General features: G+C 50.1%; 1 protein-coding gene across 5 annotated transcripts in view; it reads right to left on the bottom strand.

Annotated features, from left to right (window-relative positions):
* TXNDC16 (thioredoxin domain containing 16) overlaps positions 1 to 18,586 on the bottom strand; it is a 38,266-nt gene extending 19,680 nt beyond the window's left edge. For 3 of the 5 annotated variants that reach the window (XM_038139011.1, XM_038139014.1, XM_038139015.1), the window contains exons 1-13: positions 18,491 to 18,586; positions 12,726 to 12,929; positions 11,702 to 11,784; positions 10,903 to 10,976; positions 9,890 to 9,964; positions 8,971 to 9,092; positions 8,337 to 8,427; positions 6,233 to 6,389; positions 4,538 to 4,704; positions 4,155 to 4,215; positions 2,596 to 2,740; positions 1,751 to 1,897; positions 1,233 to 1,292 (exon numbers count right to left, since the gene is read on the bottom strand). In XM_038139011.1, the coding sequence (XP_037994939.1) occupies positions 1,233 to 1,292; positions 1,751 to 1,897; positions 2,596 to 2,740; positions 4,155 to 4,215; positions 4,538 to 4,704; positions 6,233 to 6,389; positions 8,337 to 8,427; positions 8,971 to 9,092; positions 9,890 to 9,964; positions 10,903 to 10,976; positions 11,702 to 11,784; positions 12,726 to 12,894 (1,351 nt within the window). In that variant the 5' untranslated portion in view covers positions 12,895 to 12,929; positions 18,491 to 18,586. The remainder of the gene's footprint in view (positions 1 to 1,232; positions 1,293 to 1,750; positions 1,898 to 2,595; positions 2,741 to 4,154; positions 4,216 to 4,537; positions 4,705 to 6,232; positions 6,390 to 8,336; positions 8,428 to 8,970; positions 9,093 to 9,889; positions 9,965 to 10,902; positions 10,977 to 11,701; positions 11,785 to 12,725; positions 12,930 to 18,490) is intronic. The other 2 variants (XM_038139013.1, XM_038139012.1) reach the window with 2 other exon arrangements.
* Positions 18,587 to 18,770: the final 184 nt, after the last annotated feature.

Genomic DNA, 18,770 nt, shown 5'->3' with positions numbered 1-18,770 from the left:
AACAAAAAACCAGGACAAGGCACCAGCCACCTCCAGAGGTGCTGGAATAGCTCTTGTCCAGATCCATGTGACTTCCCCACTGTGCCACAGTGGGATGAAGCCACCTCAGTGTCCCCTGCAGCCAGGGGGACAAAAAAGGCACCTCTGGAAGAGATTCAGTCCATGTAAGAGCCACCTCTCTCCAAAAACCAGAGCGGGATGGGGTTGAAGGCCTGAATGTGGGGCTCACACTGCACGGACCCTCCTGAAGGATCCCTCCCTCCTGCCTTTGTCCCCAGATTCCCTGATGTGCTGTCTCTAAGTGCAGCTGATTGTCCACCATCCCTGTGCCATTTATGGACTTCTGTGGCCACCTGTGAGAACTCCCACAACTGAGCCAGACTGCAAGCCCTGGAGGCACCATCCCGTGTGAAATGTGACATTGTCCTGCCCTGGGCCTGCCCACACCCATCTGTCCTGTTCTCCTCCACAGCCAGGGATAATCACAGCTCCTTTTTCCAGCAGAGCTGAGGTGCCACCCAGCACGTTGATGTGTAGGGCATCTCCTGGGCCTGGGCAGGACAGGATCCTATTTCCATGTTCCAGGCTATAGTTCCAGCTGTTTGCTGCTCTGTGTCACCCCCTGGCCCTCCCAAATTCTCCCTCAGGCAGTCACTGTGCCCAGCCAATGGGATCACAGAGTCACTTGGGCTGGAAGGGGCAGGGACACTTTCCTCTATGCCAGGTTGCTTCAAGCCCCATCCAACCCGGCCTTGAATGTTTCCAGGATCACAAAATCATGGACTTGTTTAGCTTGGAAAAGCCCTCCAAGATCACTGAGTCCAACTGTTCCCCCAGCACTGCCACCATTGTCCCATGTCCCCAGGTGCCACATCCATGTGGCTTTTAAATCCATCCAGGGATGAGGACTCCACCACTACACCTTGGGCAGTTGTGCCAGGGCTGGACAACCCTTTCCATGAAGAAAATTTCCCCAATATCTGGTCTAAACCTCTCCTGGTGCACCTTGAGACCATTTCCTCCTGTCCTGTGTTTTTTCCCTGGGAGCAGAGGCTCTGCAAAGATCCCTAAATCAGACACAAAGGCTCCTAAACAACCTGGTGTGGATATAACTTTCCTTAGGAACCTGAGGGGGGAAAAATGAGTGTGTTCCAGGGAACGAGGAACCGTCAATGTCTTGGTTCCTCCTGCCAAGAGGAGCAGGTGAAACCCTGAGCCCTGAGGTTCCTTACCCTTCAGGAGAGCGGCCACCTCGGAGTAAGAGCGCAGCACTGCCAGGGACACAGCTTCCCCTGAAACACAGGAGAGGGGAAACACAGCCCTGAGGGACAGCCAGGGGACAGCCAGCCCCACCTTGCTGCCTGACAATGTCACATTATCAATCTCTGCATCCTGAGGTGCTTTAAGCTCTGGAAGATTTGAAATAAATAAGGAAAACTTAACTTTATGCTTCATGTCTCTGCCTATGTCTAGGCCAGCCCATGAGTCCATGATACATTAATTTCCCCTCTTGTCCCACATTTTTTCCCTATAAAATAGAGGTTAAAAATCTCCTAATGTAAGATTGATATCCGCTATTATCAGCCAATGAGAAGAACTGATTTAATCTGATTGTTTTTTGTGCCCATGGGACAGGATGTGGCACGGATTAATGGTCAAAACTTGTCTCCAGATCTCTGCAGGATCATGGAAAGCACAGAAAACATCCCAAAGTTACAGAAGGGATAGCCAGGCCACATTTCATACTCACAGCTGGCATAAAACAGCACCACTGTCCTGGCAGCCTCTGAGAGGGAAGAGTGGAAGTTCTCTTCTGTCAGGACAAGGATCTGCTCCAGGGGCAGCTCTCTCTTCTTGTCCCTGGAAACTGCTTCCACCACCTGGTCATCCTGAATATCTGCAAAAAACCCACAGGTGTGTCCAGGGCAGGGGGAACTGCAGCCCCCTGGGCCACTCCCGTGCATGATTTTGTAATCCAGAACCTCTCAGCAGAGACACGGGGTGAGTGAAATCTTGTATGGGGAGAGGAGGCACAGCCACACAAACAAACCCACCCCAAAATGCCCCAATCCCACCTCACACCAGCTCTACCCTTGATTGGAACAATACTCAAGGTTCCTCTAGGATCCTGCCCCCCCTTTTTTTAAGAAAACACCCCCAATTTGGCACAGAGAACAAATTCATTCTCAATTCTGCATTGCAGAGTTTTCTCCCTGGAAGAAGCAAGTCTGGATCTGCTCTTACAAAAACATGTCCCAAGCCCTTCCAAAGGGATGGATGATTTTCAGATGCTTGTAGAGGACACAGTGCTGGGTGCACCTTAACCCCCCCAGCCTTTGGAGCACCCAAGCACATTCCTGTCCTTCACACAGCAACTGTTCCTCTAACAGCTCTGATTTTTCTCTCTGGTGCTTCCACTAAGAATCAGACCTGTCTGTCATATTCCAGTGACCTCAGAGAATGAAAGAGCCACTTTGTGGCCACCATGAAGTGACTGTGATGGTTTGCAAGTGTTCTCTAGTGCTCTGCCATGTCTGATGCTGACTGCACCTTCTGTCTGATGACAATCAGCTTTTCACTTGATTAATTGCACACCTTGATTGTTATCCTCTTTCTCATCCTCATATTCCTCCTCCTCCTCTTGCTCATCCTCCTGGATTTGTTTCACCTTGTTCTTATCTTCCACCAGGGTTATAACTTCATCAGTGTCTTCCAAGACCAGGTATTGGATTGGCATTCCCTGAGGAAAACAATCAATCAGTGACAGCACGACATCCCCCTCTGCTTATTTTGTCATAAGGTTGATGGGCACTGTCTCCCAACTCCTTATTTTTGGGGTGTGTCACATATCCCTGAAGCTGCCAAACAGGGGAATGTCTGGGTTACATTTTTTTGGACCCAATTTCTCCTGTGCCTGAGTTTTTCTCACTCCAGGCTGATGTTTCCTTGTAAATGTAAGGAAAAGTGGCCAGGTAAGTAAATGTGGCTATGAGGGATCCCGTGGTGAAAGTGAGCACCAGCCCCATCTCCCAGCAACTTAACTCAGGTCCAGCACTGCAGGAAAAATCCCAGTGGCCAAGCAGGGAAGGAGAGCAGGGAAGCAGAGGCGCCACTTGGATGTCCCCTAATTAGAGGGGTCAGGCTGGGTCCAAGGAGCCCATCACAGCCTGGGAAACCAGCTCAAAAAATCCTTTATCTCATGGAGCTCAGCCAGGAGAAATGTTCCCAAGTGTTCAGGGACTGGCCACCCATAGAAAGAAGCAAAAAAGCAGCAGGAATTTCTCAGAAATGAGACCTTGTCAGCTTAAAACCAGTGCTGGCACCAGCTCAGACAAAGGCACTGGAGAGAAAATGGAAAGTTCATCAGGAGCTGAGAGAAATGACAAAGTGCTGGCACCTCCCACGGGCTCCCAGAGCCACCCAAGTGCACATCTCTCAACAGGCCACGGGAAGCCCTCGGGGGATGCTCAGGTCTGATCCTGCACCTGAAATCACCAGTGGGACAGTTCAGGTAATCTGGGACATCTGTGTTCCCTGGCATCTGCCAGCACCCCATTCCAGCCTGCCTCACAAGCTGGGTCAGGTCCCTCCAGAGTTTAACTCATCTCCATCAGCCTCGTTTAACTCACACCTGCCCTTCTCCCTGCCAGAGGCACTGGGTTACATCAGCCCAGCACAGAGCTTTGCTTGTTTGCTCTTTGTTTCACACTCCCATCTTTTGAGGCCTTTCTTAAAACTTTCAGAAGTCCAAATCTTCTGGGGAATTTGCACTTGGATGGAGTTCCCAACCTTGTGTTGCCTTAAGGGGTAGTGGAGATGTCACTCAATGTTTTGAACCCAAAATAAATTCACTGTTTTCTCTTTCCCAGCAGGCACAGTGGCTCCAAATCATGGAAGGGACATTAAAGATCACCCAGTTCCACCCCTGCCATGAGCAGGGGCACCTTCCACTATCCCAGGTTGCTCCAAGCCCTGTCCAACCTGGCCTGGAACACTTCCAGGGGTGGGAAATCCACAGATTCTCTGGATAACCTGGGAAAGACACTTCCCCTTGAGCTTCAGGGAATGCTGTCAAATCAATCCCAGAGACGAGCAAGATCCCACCGCCCTCTCCAGAGCTCAGAGGTGTCCAATAAAGAAATGCAGCATCCAACCTCATCTGGTGTCTTGAGGGCCACGTTTGACCGGTGCAGAACGTTCAGCTCCACGAGGTCCCTTCCAAAACACAAAGTGAACATTAGCTGGTGTGACATGGAAGGTCACCCCTCCTCTTTCTGCCCCAATGCCATCACTGCTAAGTTTCCTCTCCAAAATCTCTCTTAGTCTGAATATTCTTCCACCCTAAAGCCAGCAAAACTTCCAAATTAATACAATTCTGGACACATCCTTAAATATTAAAAACCAAGATATAGCCTGGTTTTACTGCCTCTCATCCAAGTGTGATTGAGTCCACTGACTGTCATCCTGGTGTTGGGGCAACCCGTCTCAGAAACCCCACAAAAAGCAAGGAGAACCACAAAACAGCTGAGAGAAATACCTGGACAAAAGGGCAACTCCTGCTTTCCCCAAGAGCTGCCAGGCCACAAACTCCGCTGTCCTCCTGTCAGCCTCATAGGTCTCTTTCTGGCTCAGGATGAACACCAGGGGCAGCCCCAGCTGCAAGTGAACAGTGGAGATCTTCTCTGGGTCCTCAGCCACCTCTGTCTGGAGAACAGCCAGGGTCATGCTGCAGCACAGCTCCACAAGGTGAAGGTACCTCAGCTCTTCCCCAGCCCAGAAATCCTCAGGAAAAAGCTTCCAACCCCAATTCTAAAACATCCATGGAAGCAGAACCCACACAACTCCAATTAAACTGTTCCAGCATGTCACGACCTTCCCTGCTAAAAACCTGGGCTTTGGGGTTTTTTTTGGTTTTGTTTTGGTTTGGGTTTTTTTGTTTTGTATTTTTTTTTTTTGGAGGTTTAGCAATTCCAGATGTCAAATTTCCACTCATTTTTATTTACCTGGCATCCACTCCCTGGAGCAGTTTGAAAATCCCAGCCACAACATGCAAGAGCTGGAATCTTTCCCTTCCCGCCTTGGACGTGCTGCTTCATGACAGCATGGAGGTGTAGTGTATTTGTAGGGAAATGCCCTGACAAGGGCAGGAATGATGCATCTGACTCCATCTTCTCAGAAGGTTAATTTATTATTTTATGATACTATATTATATTAAAGGATACTATACTATACTAAAGAATACAAAAAGGATACTTACAGAATAGTAAAAAAATAATAATGAAACTCGTGACTCTCTCCAGAGCCTGACACAGCTTGGCCCAAATTGGCCAAAGAGTGAAAACAACTCACATGAAACCAATGGAACAATCACCTGTGGGTGAACAATCCCCAAACACATTCCACATGTGAGCACAACACAGGAGAAGCAAATGAGATAAGAATTGTTTTCCTTTTCTCTGAGGCTTCTCAGCTTCCCAGGAGAAAAATCCTGGGCAAAGGGATTTTTTCAGAGAATGTGAATGCCACAGAGGTGCTTGATGAAGTGCCTTCCCTCCATGGACCTAACCCAGGAAAATGGCTGAAGGAGCATTCCCAGCTCATCCACTCATCCTTTTGGATGGGCAGGGAGGACTATTGGGAACAGGAGGCTGCTGAAGTTCTCTGCCCCATGGAAGGAGGAAATAGGAGGGAACCTCCTGTTCCTTGTGATCATCAAGGTGGGAAGGACTGATATCAAATTCCAGAAGGCGCTGAAACTCCTGCAGGGAGCCTACAGGAGCAGCTGAGGACTTTGGGGTTGTCTAGTTTGGAGAAAAGGAGGCTGAGGGATGACCCCATTGCTCTCCACAGCTTCCTGAAGGGATGTGGAGAGGGAAACACTGATGTCTCCAGAGTATCCAGGGATAGAACATGTGGAAATGGTTCAAAGCTGCATCAGGGGAGGTTCAGACAGAACATCAGGAAGGTTTCTTTACCAAGAGCACTGGAACAAGCTTCATGTTGAGTTGGGCAGTGCTCAAGAGTCATTTGGAAAATGCCCTCAATAATTTATTTACATTTTGCCAGCCCTGAATTGGTGAGGCAGTTGCACCAGGTGATTCCTGCTCCTTGCCTGGACCCACCCTGGAAGGGGCAGATTCCCACACTCAGCCTTCCTCTCTTCTCTCACCTCCCTCATCCTCACATCCCTCCCTGCCCTCCCACCCAGGGAGCTCCTCCTTCCCAGTCCTACCACCAAGGGAGCTCCCATGAGCTTGAGGTGCCTGTGGATGTTGAGCAGGGTCAGGGGCTGTGCCAGGGCTGTCCTCCTGCAGGGCTGGGCTGGCTCTGTGGCCCGCTGGCAGTGGCAGAACAAGAGCCAGGCAGAGGAGACATCGGGGTCATCATGGCTGTGAGAGAGGAAACAAAACCCACCCTGAGCAGGGGTTCAAAGTGCCCTGACAGAAGGAGCAGGTTTGCTGATGTGTTTCACAGATTATCCTCAAGCTCAGGGTTTGGCAGGGTTGTGGATCCAGGCTGGGAGAGCTGGGAATGTTCCCCTGGAGAGGAGAAGGCTCCAGGGAGAGCTCAGAGCCCCTGGCAGGGCCTGAAGGGGCTCCAGGAGAGCTGGAGAGGGACTGGGGACAAGGCCTGGAGGGACAGGACCCAGGGAATGGCTCCCACTGACAAAGAGCAGGGGGAGAGGGTATATTGGGAAGTGTGAGGGTGGGCAGGCCCTGGCACAGGGTGCCCAGAGCAGCTGTGGCTGCCCCTGGATCCCTGGAAATGTCCCAGGCCAGGCTGGACAGGGCTTGGAGCACCCTGGGACAGTGGAAGGTGTCCCTGGTTAGCTGTGACACCTTTGCTGCTGTTGGCCTGTGGGTAGCTTTGGGAAGTCCCTTTCCTTTTCCAATGCACCCATTCCCTACCCCTAAAGCAGGGATCACCTTCTTTGGGTAAGGATTTAAGAGCTCTCCATGGAAGAGCAAAGGGCACTATCCAGACCTCAAATCCTGCTGCCCCTGAAAGCTGCTCCTGCTGGAGAAGCTCCCACCATTTCAGCAGCTCGGGAGGGGGCGGCGCTGCTTTAAGGAGATTTAGGGCGATTCCTGTGCAATGACAACCGTGCCATCTAGCGGGAGCCACGGCACAATTCCCCGAAACCCTGCAAGGATGGAATGGCACCTCGGGAAGGGCCACCCTGGTGCCCGTGACAAAATCCCAGGTAACTCATGACGGAGTTATTAATGTTGGAAAAGCCCTCCAAGATCACCGAGTCCAACCGTTCCCCCAGCACTGCCAAGGCCACCACTGAGCTGTGTCCCCAGGTGCCACATCCACATGGATTTTAAATCCCTTCAGGGATCGGGACTCCACCACAGCCTTGGGCAGTCTGTTCTGACATTCTGACATGAAAACTCTTTCCAGGATGAAATTTTCCCTAATATCCAGTTTAAACTTACCCTGGCACAACTTAAAGCCATTTCCCCTTGTCCTGTCCCTGTTCCCTGGAGCAGAGCCCAACCCCCCCGGCTGACCCCTCCTAGCAGGAGCTGTGCAGAGCCACAAGGGCCCCCTGAGCCTCCTTTGCTCCAGGCTGAGCCCCTTCCCAGCTCCCTCAGCCTCTCCTGGTGCTCCAGCCCCTTCCCAGCTCCATTCCCTTCTCTGGACACGCTCCAGCCCCTCAGTGTTTCTTGTCATGAGGGGCCCAGGGCTCACCCCAGGATCTGAGGTGTGGCCTCAGCAGTGCCAGCACAGGGGACAATCTCTGCCCTGGGTCTGGTACAGGCCAGGTGCCATTGGCCTCTTGGCCAGCTGGGCACACTGTGGGCTGAGGAAACAGCACCCCATGTGATGTTCCCAGCTCCTCCCTCACATTCCTGACAGCAGGAGGTCACATCAGCAGGATGGTCACATCACAAGGAAGGATCTGCCACTCTAAAGCAGCTCCTCCTGTGGGGGAAAAGGGTGACCAGTGAGGCCATGGGATGGGAATTCCCAAATCCATGAGCAGTGCTACAGTTCTTGCTCTTGGACATCACAGCACAAGGGGGGAGTGCTTTAGGATTTTAACATCAACTCTCCTGGAAAGCCATGGCTGAGGTTTGATCCACCAGCCATGGAAAGGAGACAGAGGCTCTTCTCCTGTGAAATCCCACCCAGTACAGCCACAAACAGCAAGGCTACTCCAAGGCCAGGAATGCAACCAGCAGCTTTTGGAAAACAGATCTGACTGTCCACCCTTGGTACAACATCCTAATGCCATTCCAGAGTCGCTCTGGGAATCTGAGACACCAGGAGTGAGGCAAACAGTGCATGGAAGCAGCTCTCCATGGTGGAGGTGTCTCTGGACGTACCTGGTGGCTTTCAGCAGTGCTGCCTCAGTTGTCAGGACAAACTGGTGGATGGTGCCATAGACAAAAGCTGCCTCCATCACAGCTCTGTGCTCTGTAAGGGAAAGGCAAGGTGAACTCAGCTCTGTTCCCTGCACATCTCCTGGTTCATCCTTGACAGGGGCAAATATCAATTCCCAGGTGTAAATATGAATTCCCAGGTGTAAATATGAATTCCCAGGCTTTCAGAAACTCTTGGTACAATGTCACAGAGCCTGTCTGAAAACACACTGTGAAGGGAAGTGAGCAACTGGAGCTGGATCCCATTCCTGATCACCAGCAAGCAGGTGCTGTGTGAGAATCCATTCCATGGCAGAGCCAGAGATCTGCCCACAGATTTATTATTTGTAAGACAGCAACCACTGGCTTGCTTTCCCTCTCCAAGTCCATCTCTCAATGTTTATGCTCCCAGCAAAACTTTTCTGGTACAACTGATCCCTTTGGAAACAAAGCAAGACATGGAAGCAGAGATCTTGTGGCTGGGTGGCCCTTCCAGGTTTTCATTTGAAGGATTTTGAGTCGGAAACTCAGCTCCTGGATTCTACCAAAAAAAAAGGCTGTGGGAAGAGAGGAAAGATGGAAAGCTGAGTGTCCATACCTGCTGTCCCAGTAGCTGGTACGTAGGCAAAGACCATGTTGGACTTTCCTTTTAACACATTTTCAATGTTCTCAAGGTCTGCCAGTGTTTCAACATATTTAACTTCATTAAAGAGCAGGGCACTGAGGAGGCAGAAAAAACCTCATTAGCAACTGGTTGAAGAGTAAATCTGCAGCCACACAACCAGGATGGGAAAACCAGGGTAAAATTCCAGCTTCTTGCTGGCAGATTAAGGATTCACAGCCAACTGGAGGTGCCCAGGTGTGTGCTGGTGAGTTGTCTCAAGGGAAGAAGTTTAACAGGGTCAAACTTTTATGAAGAGAGAAGCTTGACTGAAAGCAGGCTCTGGAATACCTTGATGCCTCAGGTTTAGCTTTTCTATTTTTCAGGTTCTGTGCTGCTTTGGTGTGTGGGGCTGGGTTCACATCAGGGGATGCTGAGCTCTCTGCACAGAGCAGGGAGACAAAACAATTCCTGCTCCAGCTGGGACCAAGGACAAATGATCCAAACCTCAGCCCAGGAGCACAAACAGCGTGGGCTGCAGAGAGAAAAACAAGCAGGGTGGGAGTGCCTGGGCTAAAGCTGGAACGGGACAATGAACTGCAAGGTGCAAATGGAGCAGAACTGATCCAAGGGAGAGACCCCGGGAGCACTCGTGCATTTTGGGACCATTTTGGTTCCTCTTGGGTGCAGCCCTGGCTGGGCTCTTGTGCTGCCCAAGGTGGATCCATGGAGGAGATGCTTTGGATACATCCCTACTTTATTCTTTAGCTCCATCTACTCTCTGTTCTAGGTCAGCCTTCACAAGGCATCAGTTTCTGGCGACCCAGGTGGGACACAAGGCATCAAGCTGGGGTTGGCATTTAGTGAGAATAGAAAGGAAAAGGATTTCAGAGAGTGGGATGTGGGCTGGACTTACAACAAAACGTTGGCGACGATGGAGTTCACGTCGAACAGGGCGTCGGTGGGGAACTCTCGGATCAGTCGGTTCCCTCTGCAGAGGGAAGAGAGTCACCAAGGGAACTGAGAGAGATTCACTGCACAAATCCATGGGAAAAGGGAGCCAAGGCAGGCCCAGAAGGATAAGGAGGATGATGGAGAAATGGCAGAACACACTTGAGATGTCTTTGATTGGAGCTGGGAATCGTTCAAGCCTGGTTGAGCAGGTTCCTGCTGCACCTGGGGACATGGTGGCCTTGGCAGCACTGGGGGAACAGTTGGACTCAATGATCTTAAAGGTCCTTGGAATGGCTGGACTTGATGTTAAACGTCCTTGGAATGGTTGGACTTGATGACCTTAAGGGTCTTTGGAATGGTTGGACTTGATGACCTTAAGGGTCTTTGGAATGGTTGGACTTGATGAATGTTAAAGGTCCTTGGAATGGTTGGACTCGATGACCTTAAAGGTCTTTTCCAACCTTAATTATTCCATGATTGTCAGTACAACAACCAATGAGAACAGCTGATACATGGAAAAGCTTCCATGTGACAACCCTTGGAGAGACCAGGAGCTGAGCCTTCCCACCCAGGGCAGAAGAGTTAACCCCACCAACAAGGAGAGCACCAAAAAGTGTTTATTTCTTGGACTAGACCCAAAATCTTGTGGCCTGAGTACAGCTCTGGGTGTGGGAGGCCAGAGGAACAGCAGAACACTGATGGAGGGTTTCTCCTGTGGTTTCATTCCACAGCTCATCCCTCTGCTGCTCCAAGGAACTTGGGGCAGGATGGGAGAATTCACACTGAGGACAAAGCATCTCCTCCACCTGTGTTGGAAATTTGGGGGTACCTTTGGCTGAACTATGCAGGTCACTGCTGTCCTCATGGCTCCTCTCATTCCTCCACAGACATCTCTGATTGCTGACAGTGTTTCCTTCAAACATTTCCTTCAAACTGGGAAGTAATCCCAGGGCAGTGCCCAGAAATGCCCCTCACCTGAACAGGAAGGCTTTCCTTAAAGCATTTTCTTTTCCACAATATCTTGAGACGTCCTCCTTGGGACAATTCACCTAGACAGCAAATACATGTCATTACAGATTCAGCCCCACAATGACCACACACAGCCCCTACAGCTTCCTTCCATTCAAGAGTGTAAATCCAGCCTTTCCAAACCTTCTGGGAGGGAAAATCCACCAAAATGGAGACCAGAGATGGAGAGTGGAGTTTGTACTTCAGTTTTCCAGCTCAGCCTGCTGATTTGGGTCAGATGGGATCAAAGGACCCCATGATCTGCCCAGCATATTCAAAGTGACAGATCAGTGCTTCCTTACTGACCTTGATCTGTAGCTGGAGGAAACTAAATACATCCAAATATAAATATATAAGCACTTCTTAGAGTCTAATTACACTTGCCTGAATTTGTAGTTCCCTCACGTGAATCTGCATAAAATTTCAGCTAAAAACTCCTTTGTATGAAATATTTATTGCACTGGGATGAAAAGAAGCTAACCAACCTCACCCACCATGGAACATGGACACTGGAACACGCTGCCCAGAGAAATTGGGGATTTTCCATCCCTGGAAATGTTCCAGGCTAGGCTGGACAGGGATACCCAGGTCAGTGGAAGGTGTCCCTGCCCATGGAAGGTGAGGTGGAAAGAGATGAGCTTTAAGGACCCTGAAAGCCAAAGCTGTTCTGTGAGTCCAGGATCATATGAAAAATCTGCGTTCATCTCTTCCTTGCTCATCTCCTACTTATCCATCCCACCCAGCAGCTTCCCTGAGCCCCATTTACCTTCACCACAGAAACCCCATAGTCCTGGAGGGCCTCAGCTGAGCTCTCAATGTGCTCCAAGAAGGGTTGGGCACCAGGAGAAACTGAAACACACAAACAAAAAATTGCTCTGCAAGTCCTCAGGGTGAAGAGCATCCTCCTGCCACACACTGAGATGTGGGAGATGTTCCTCAGCCCATGCCAATGTCTTTGGGAAATCACACCCAGGGGATCATGAAGAACAAAAGCAAGGTCAAGGATCTTCTCCTTGAAGACAGCCTTTAGTTCTCCCTCATGAAAGGGATTCCTGCTTTTTCTAGCAGGAGTGGAAGAGGGGAAAATTCCTTAGGAAATTGGCTTTCACCGCCAGAGTACCTCCAGAAAATAATCCAGAAAATGAATGAAGATGTTTGAAGGACTGTGCCTGAGGACACAAAAAAAAAAAAAAAAAAAAAAAAAGCCAGGAAGGAACTCATCCCAAGAGGTCAGGAGCGCTTGGAATTGTGCAAACACAGCGCTCAACCAACCCTTTGGGTTTAAAAATCCCAGGAACCGCCCATTCTCTGAGGAGGGCCACAAGCTGGTCAGAGGGATGCAGCAGTTCTGGTGGAGGAAAGGCTGAGAGCTGGAAAATAGAAGGCTCTGGGGTGAATTAATTGCAGCCTTCCAGTGCCTGAAGGAGCCAGCAAGGAAGATGAAGAGAGACTCTTCAAAAGGGATGGAGGGACAGGACACAGGGAATGGCTTCCCACAGCCAGAGGGCAGGGAGCTTGGGAAGGAATTCCTGGCTGAGCTAGAATTCCCAGAGAAGCTGTGGCTGCTCCTGGATCCCTGGAAGTGGCCAAGGCCAGGCTGGACATTGGGGTTTGGAGTAACCTTTGGGGTTTGGGATAGTGGAAGGTGTCCTTGCCCATGGAAAGGGGGTGGGACTGGCTGGGATTTAAGATCCTTCCAACCCAAACCATTCCATGATTCTGTGATTGTTCCACTGTCACCAAGCCGTGCTGAGCCCCCAGGCTGATGGAACCTCACGTGAAACACGTACCACTGGGGGTGAAAAAAGCCAAGGATGTTTTTCCAGCTTCCAAGCCGCTGAAGTAGTGCTGGGGGCTCGGCTCCTGCTGCAGGCTGGCACTTCCACACTGTGGGATGGAGGAGGCACAGAAGAGAAGGAAAAGCAAGGAAGAAACCCATCTGTCCTTTTGGGCTGGCATGGCTGCTCCCTGCTACAGACACAGGAGAGTCACAACTGGGGGGAAAAATTAAAAAGAATACATAAACACACATAAACAAACACATATATGAATGCTTCTCTGTTTTAGTCTCTGTTCCATGACTACAATTTCCAACTGTGGAAATTATTATTACAATGACACAAACATCTTGAGGATATTATGAATTAGTCACTCCATCCACAGGTGACTCAGACAACTGCAAAGAGGACAGCAGAGGCCACTCTCTTCCCTCTGAGTGGCACCTTCAAGTGCACAGACCCTCAGTGCTTTCAGCTTAGGGCTGGTTTTCCTCCCTCCTTTTTATTTCTTTTGAGTCAAACAAAAAATTCCACGCACAGGCATCAAAGCAGTGACAGCATCATCCACAAACCCCCGCCCAAACTGTCTCAATTCCTGCTACAAAGCTCCGAGGATGCCAGTAGAATTTCTGTGGCCCTGAAAGGTGTTTGCAAAGGGATGGGACGTGTCGTGGTTGCCAAAAACCCGATGGCCATTTGAGATTCAAATAGGAGAGCTCCTTTTTCAAGTGCAAAATAGAAATGTGCACCTTCTGACACTTGTTTCTGGTCAGAGTGAGGAAGAATTTTGCAGGTATATTTATAAAGATTTTCTAGCTGAAGTCCTTAGCGTGAGGATGTTTTTTTTCTGCTGGTGCTTCAGGAACACATGTTCCAAATTATTTTTTTTATAGAATAACTGATTTCTCTCTTATATTTATAAGGATTTATGTAACTTAAATGGATGCTATTTTTGTATATACTGCTGGGTTTCTTCTTTACTCTGTGATCAGACGTTCTATACAATTTAACCTTTAAAGGATTAATTAAAAAAATCAGATTACCCTTGACCTAAAATATGCATGGCATTAAGTCAGACAAGAATTCTGTAAAATCTTTTATGCTTCTGGCTACTGATTTTGCCACTTCTTGGTAGCCACTTTGACTTCCTCAGAGAATATATTTCTTAAGAATTTTCCTGAACAGATTGATTTTGGTGGGAAGTGTCCCTGGGATGGAACAAGATGATCTTAAAGGTCCCTCCCAACCAAAACCAATCTGGGATTTTGGGATTCTGCTCACTCCAGGCCATGGCAGATGGTGTGAGGAGGTTAAAGGATGAGAAGCCACCTTCTTCCCACTCCATTCCTTCCCAGCCTGCTCCTCAGGGATTGCTCTCTGCTGCTGGAGCGTGGCTGCTCCCTGCTCAACAAAGGGACAAAGCTGGGATTGAATCCATGCAGAATTTACATCACGAGCTGCAGCTGCTTCCCTCAACAAACACCCCTGTGTCCATGGGCTGTCACTCCTCCAACACCCTGGCAGAGGCTGGCAGCTCCCCACGGCTGCCCTGGGATCGACCCAAGCTCAAACACTCCAAAAACAAGCAGGGAAAGATCCTCTGCCATGCTCCAGGAGTGAGGAGCCACTGACAGGCACACTCAGCCTTCACAGGCTCCTTCTCCAGGAGCTGAGGGGTTTGGATCAGGCCTGGAGGCACAACAGAGCTGGAAATACATTCATTTTTTTTTCTTTTCATCTCAAAATCTTCACTTGTCTCCTTTCCAGCTTTGGGCAGTGTCAGGCATTTCTGGTCCTGTGCCCTCCCATCTGTTCCCCTGGCTGACAGAGGGGACAGGGATCAGGCTGGGGGGGGGGGGGTGATGTTTATTAAATGACAAACTTGGCTACAGCAGGATGGAAAAATAAACACAGTCCTGGCACGTGGGAACCAGCCCAGGTCAAATGGGAGAGCTCGCTGTCACGGAAGGAAGAGGAGCAGCCTCCAAGGACTCAAAGATGTCACAGGATTGTATCTGGAGGAGAGGGTCAGCAGTTTAAAACACAACTCCAGCCCCCAAGGAGACCTCAGAGCCCCTTCCAGTGCCTAAGGGGGCTACAGGAGAGCTGGAGAGGGACTGGAGACAAGGCATGGAGGGACAGGACCCAGGGAATGGCTCCCAGTGCCAGAGGGCAGGGATGGATGGGAGATTGGAAAGGAATTCCTGGCTGGGAGGGTGGGGAGGGGCTGAGACAGAATTTCCTGGCTGGAGCTGTGGCTGCCCCTGGATCCCTGGAAGTGCCCAAGGCCAGGCTGGACAGGGCTTGGAGCAGCCTGGGACAGTGGAAAGTGTCCCTGCCGTGGCAGGGGGTGGGATGGGATGGGATTTAAGGTCCCTTCCAAACCAAACCATTCCGGGGTCCAGTGAAAAACCTGTGCTCACCCTTCCCTGCCCAAGTCCTCTCACCTCCTCATCACTCCATCTGCCCAGCAGCTTCCCTCTGCTCCCCATCAACCCAGACCTGAATATTCAGCTTTTCGGCCATTTCCTCTGTCACCTCCTTCCCATCAATGGCAAATGAACCCCCTAGGGCTGGAAACAGCCAGAACCCTGCAGCACTGCCACTGCAGGATTGCCAGAGAGGTGTGAGAATGCCAGGGATGTGTGAAGCAGCTCTGTGTCCCTGCTGGGAAACCTTAAGCCCAGGACAAGGGGCAGCCTAGCACAGCACTGAGGGAATGCCAGGCCTGGCTCGTGTTTCCAGTGCCACCATCCCAAGGCAGAGCCAGGCAAGGTGGTTGAGGTCGCTGTAGGTGACCTGAAGTGAAACCAAATCCCCCAGAGACATCCAGCCCAAACTCCTGAGGGGGCAGGAACTGCTTGTGCCACATCAGTTTTGTCTGGGAATCCTGCAGTGGAATCCATCACTGATCACTCTGATCCCAGCTGCTTTCCACGACACTTTTCCTCACATGGATCTCAGCTGCCAAGATTTATCACTGAGGAAGCTGAGCTTCCTCAGGGGAGGGTGTAAGAAATAAATTTATTTAAAAATTTCACAGTTTGATTGAAGGTTTATATAATATACGTTTATATGCACACCTTAAAATAAGAAATACTAACTTTAAAATACCATAAAATAAAGCAAACATTATGAAAAAAGAAATACCATAAAATAAAACAAACATTATGAAAAAAGAAACAAGTTTCAAAAGATAACTTTACAAAGAAGACTAAATACTTCAGAAAAATAAAACTATAAAAAATGCATTGTAGTAAGACCCATGAGGGGTAATTTAAAATAATTAACTTTAAAACACTTACAACAGGGTGTAACAAAAACTAATAAGCTAAAAACCACTTATAGTATATTATAAAAACCACATATAATATAATATAATATAATATAATATAATATAATATAATATAATATAATATAATATAATATAATATAATATAATATAATATAATATAATATAATATAATATGTTAGCTTCTAATTATAATAACATAAATTATAACATCTGTATTATCTCACCCTTCACATATAACTAAAAATAAAATGAAAGTTTTGAAAACACTTCTCAATTAACACATCTCTAAGTCAGAGAAAACCCTCATCCCACAGGAGGGTGTTTGTGGGGTGGGAGTTAAGAGTCACAAGAGAAGGAAGAACTGCTGTCCTACTGGAATTATGGAACCACCTCCACCATCCAGGGGCTTCCTTGGACTCAGCAGGAACACCACCAGCCTGGACTTCAATGCCAGTGATGTAAAATCTCCACTTTGTCTGGTCCGAATATCATCACAGAATCCCAGAATGGTTTGGGTTGGAAGGAACCTTAAAAACCAAAATTCCAACCTTGCCATGGCAGGGACACCTTCCACCATCCCAGGCTGCTCCAAGCCCTGTCCAGCCTGGCCTTGGGCACTGCCAGGGATCCAGGGGCAGCCCCAGCTGCTCTGGGCACCCTGTGCCAGGGCCTGCCCAGGAATACACTGCCCTGGTGCTCCTTGTTAGTTTGATCCCGTTCCATCCCCTCCCAGCCTGCAGAGGCTCAGCTGGTAAGGCTGAACTCTCCAGGTGTTCCTAAACCAGGAGCATCCAGGGTGCTCCTAAATGGAGTCACTTCGAGCTCTGCCATGCTGATGGACCCAAATCAGGGCTCTCTTTGCAGCAGGACATTCACCCCACACCCTGCTGGCACAGGTTTTTGGAAGGATTCTCACCTGCCTTCCATGCCCTTCTGGCAGCACTCGACCAGGGAGCTGCTCTCCCAGATTTCCTGGCAGGGAAGACACAAACCAGACCCCAAACCCACGTGGGGCTGACTCAATCCCTTAGCTCCAGCAGGATGGACAGGCTGAAGCTCTCTCTGGATGTCCCAGCACAAATACCCTTCCTGCTGCTACTCCAAAATGCAAGGCAGAGAGGAACACTGATGGCTCTTCCTGCATTTTTGTCCATGCAAACAAGTTTCCTTTATGTGATCCAGAAAAATGACAGAATCCTTAAGGTTGGAAAAGCCCTCTAGGATCATTGAGTCAAACCATTCCCCAAGGGGCAATGGCTTCCCACTGCTGGAGGGCAGGGTGGGATGGGACATTGGGAAGGAATTCTTCCCTGGAAGGGTGGGCAGGCCCTGGCACAGGGTGCCCAGAGCAGCTGGGGCTGCCCCTGGATCCCTGGAAGTGCCCAAGGCCAGGCTGGATGGGGCTTGGAGCAGCCTGGGACAGTGGAAGGTGTCCCTGTCCATGGCAGAGGTGGCACTGGATGAGTTTTAAGGTCCCTTCCAACCCAATCCATGATTCCTTGCCTGGAATTATATTGACTTTTCATATTTTTCACTACACACATCCCTTCCTTGCTCCAGAGTTTTCCTACACAGCCAACAAGCTCATCATCTCAACCCCATGATAATTATCACAGGTTCATTATCATCGCCCAGTTAGCTGGCACAGAGCTCAACCCAACTCCTTTCAAATTTTTCAAAGGCAAGTTCTTGGACACAAGTGATTTGAGCAGAGTGGTAGAGCTGCAATTCCCCAGCATCTGGAGTTGGAATAATGCTTCTCCAGAGCTTTGGGATGAGCCTGCAGTTATGGGACTCAAATAACCAGTGGCCCTTTGCACTCACTGCATCTCCCTACTGCCTACAGGGGCAGCCGTGGGAGCATCCTGAAGCACAGGGATCCTTTTCTGGGAACATCCCAGCCTGTTGCCCAGTGTGCTTTGCCTGGATTTTTCCTGGATTTTTTGCCTGGATTTTTGATGCTCCCATGCTGCCCTTTATCCTGCCACTTCCAGAAGAGTTTCACTTTCATTTTCACTTCCAGGTCCAACTTCCCAGCAGCTAGGTCTCACTTGCTGTCCAAGGCTGCAGGAGGGACACGGTGCAGCCTTTCCCTCTGCCCACACCGGGAGAGGAGAGCTTTGATTGCTGTGCACAGCAGACAGCCTGCAGCACGGAATCACACAGGCTGGAAAAACCTCTTAAGAGTCCAACCATTCCCCCAGCACTGCCAAGCCCACCACTAACCCATGTCCCCAAGTGCCACATGCACATTGCTTGTGAACACTTCCAAGGAAGATGAATCCATCACTTCCCTGACAACATCACCGCATGCTGGAATCACCACCTGTGAATTCCACCCTGGTGGAACCAGCACCACGCACTGCTGCTGCTGCCCCATTCAGTCTGTCCTTGAGAACCAGCCCCCGAAATCCCTGGAAAGCAGCCGCCACTGGGCGCACATCACCGAGCAAGCTCCGGATGTCTCAGGGCTGTCACCTACCTGCTGTCCCCGAGCGTTCAGGCCGATGTCCTCATCCCTGCTCCGAGCTGCTGGGACAGCATCCCGCCCCGAGGCGTCCCTCGGCCCCGGCTGCACGGCTGGAAAAGCCGGGATGCCCAAACCAGCGTGGGGGGCTCTCCCCGAGCCGAGCGAAGCCTTTCGGTGCCCAGGGGTTGCACCGAGAGCTGATCGCAGCTGAGCAGCGCCGGCATCCACAGGGATGGCCGCCTGCATGGAAGAACAGACGGTCCGTGAGCGACACCCGGACATCTCCAGCCTG

This window comes from Motacilla alba, chromosome 5, assembly GCF_015832195.1.
Source record: "Motacilla alba alba isolate MOTALB_02 chromosome 5, Motacilla_alba_V1.0_pri, whole genome shotgun sequence".
Lineage (NCBI taxonomy): Eukaryota > Metazoa > Chordata > Aves > Passeriformes > Motacillidae > Motacilla > Motacilla alba.
Note: the sequence above shows the minus strand (reverse complement) of the source record. Positions and strands in the feature narration are given on the sequence as shown.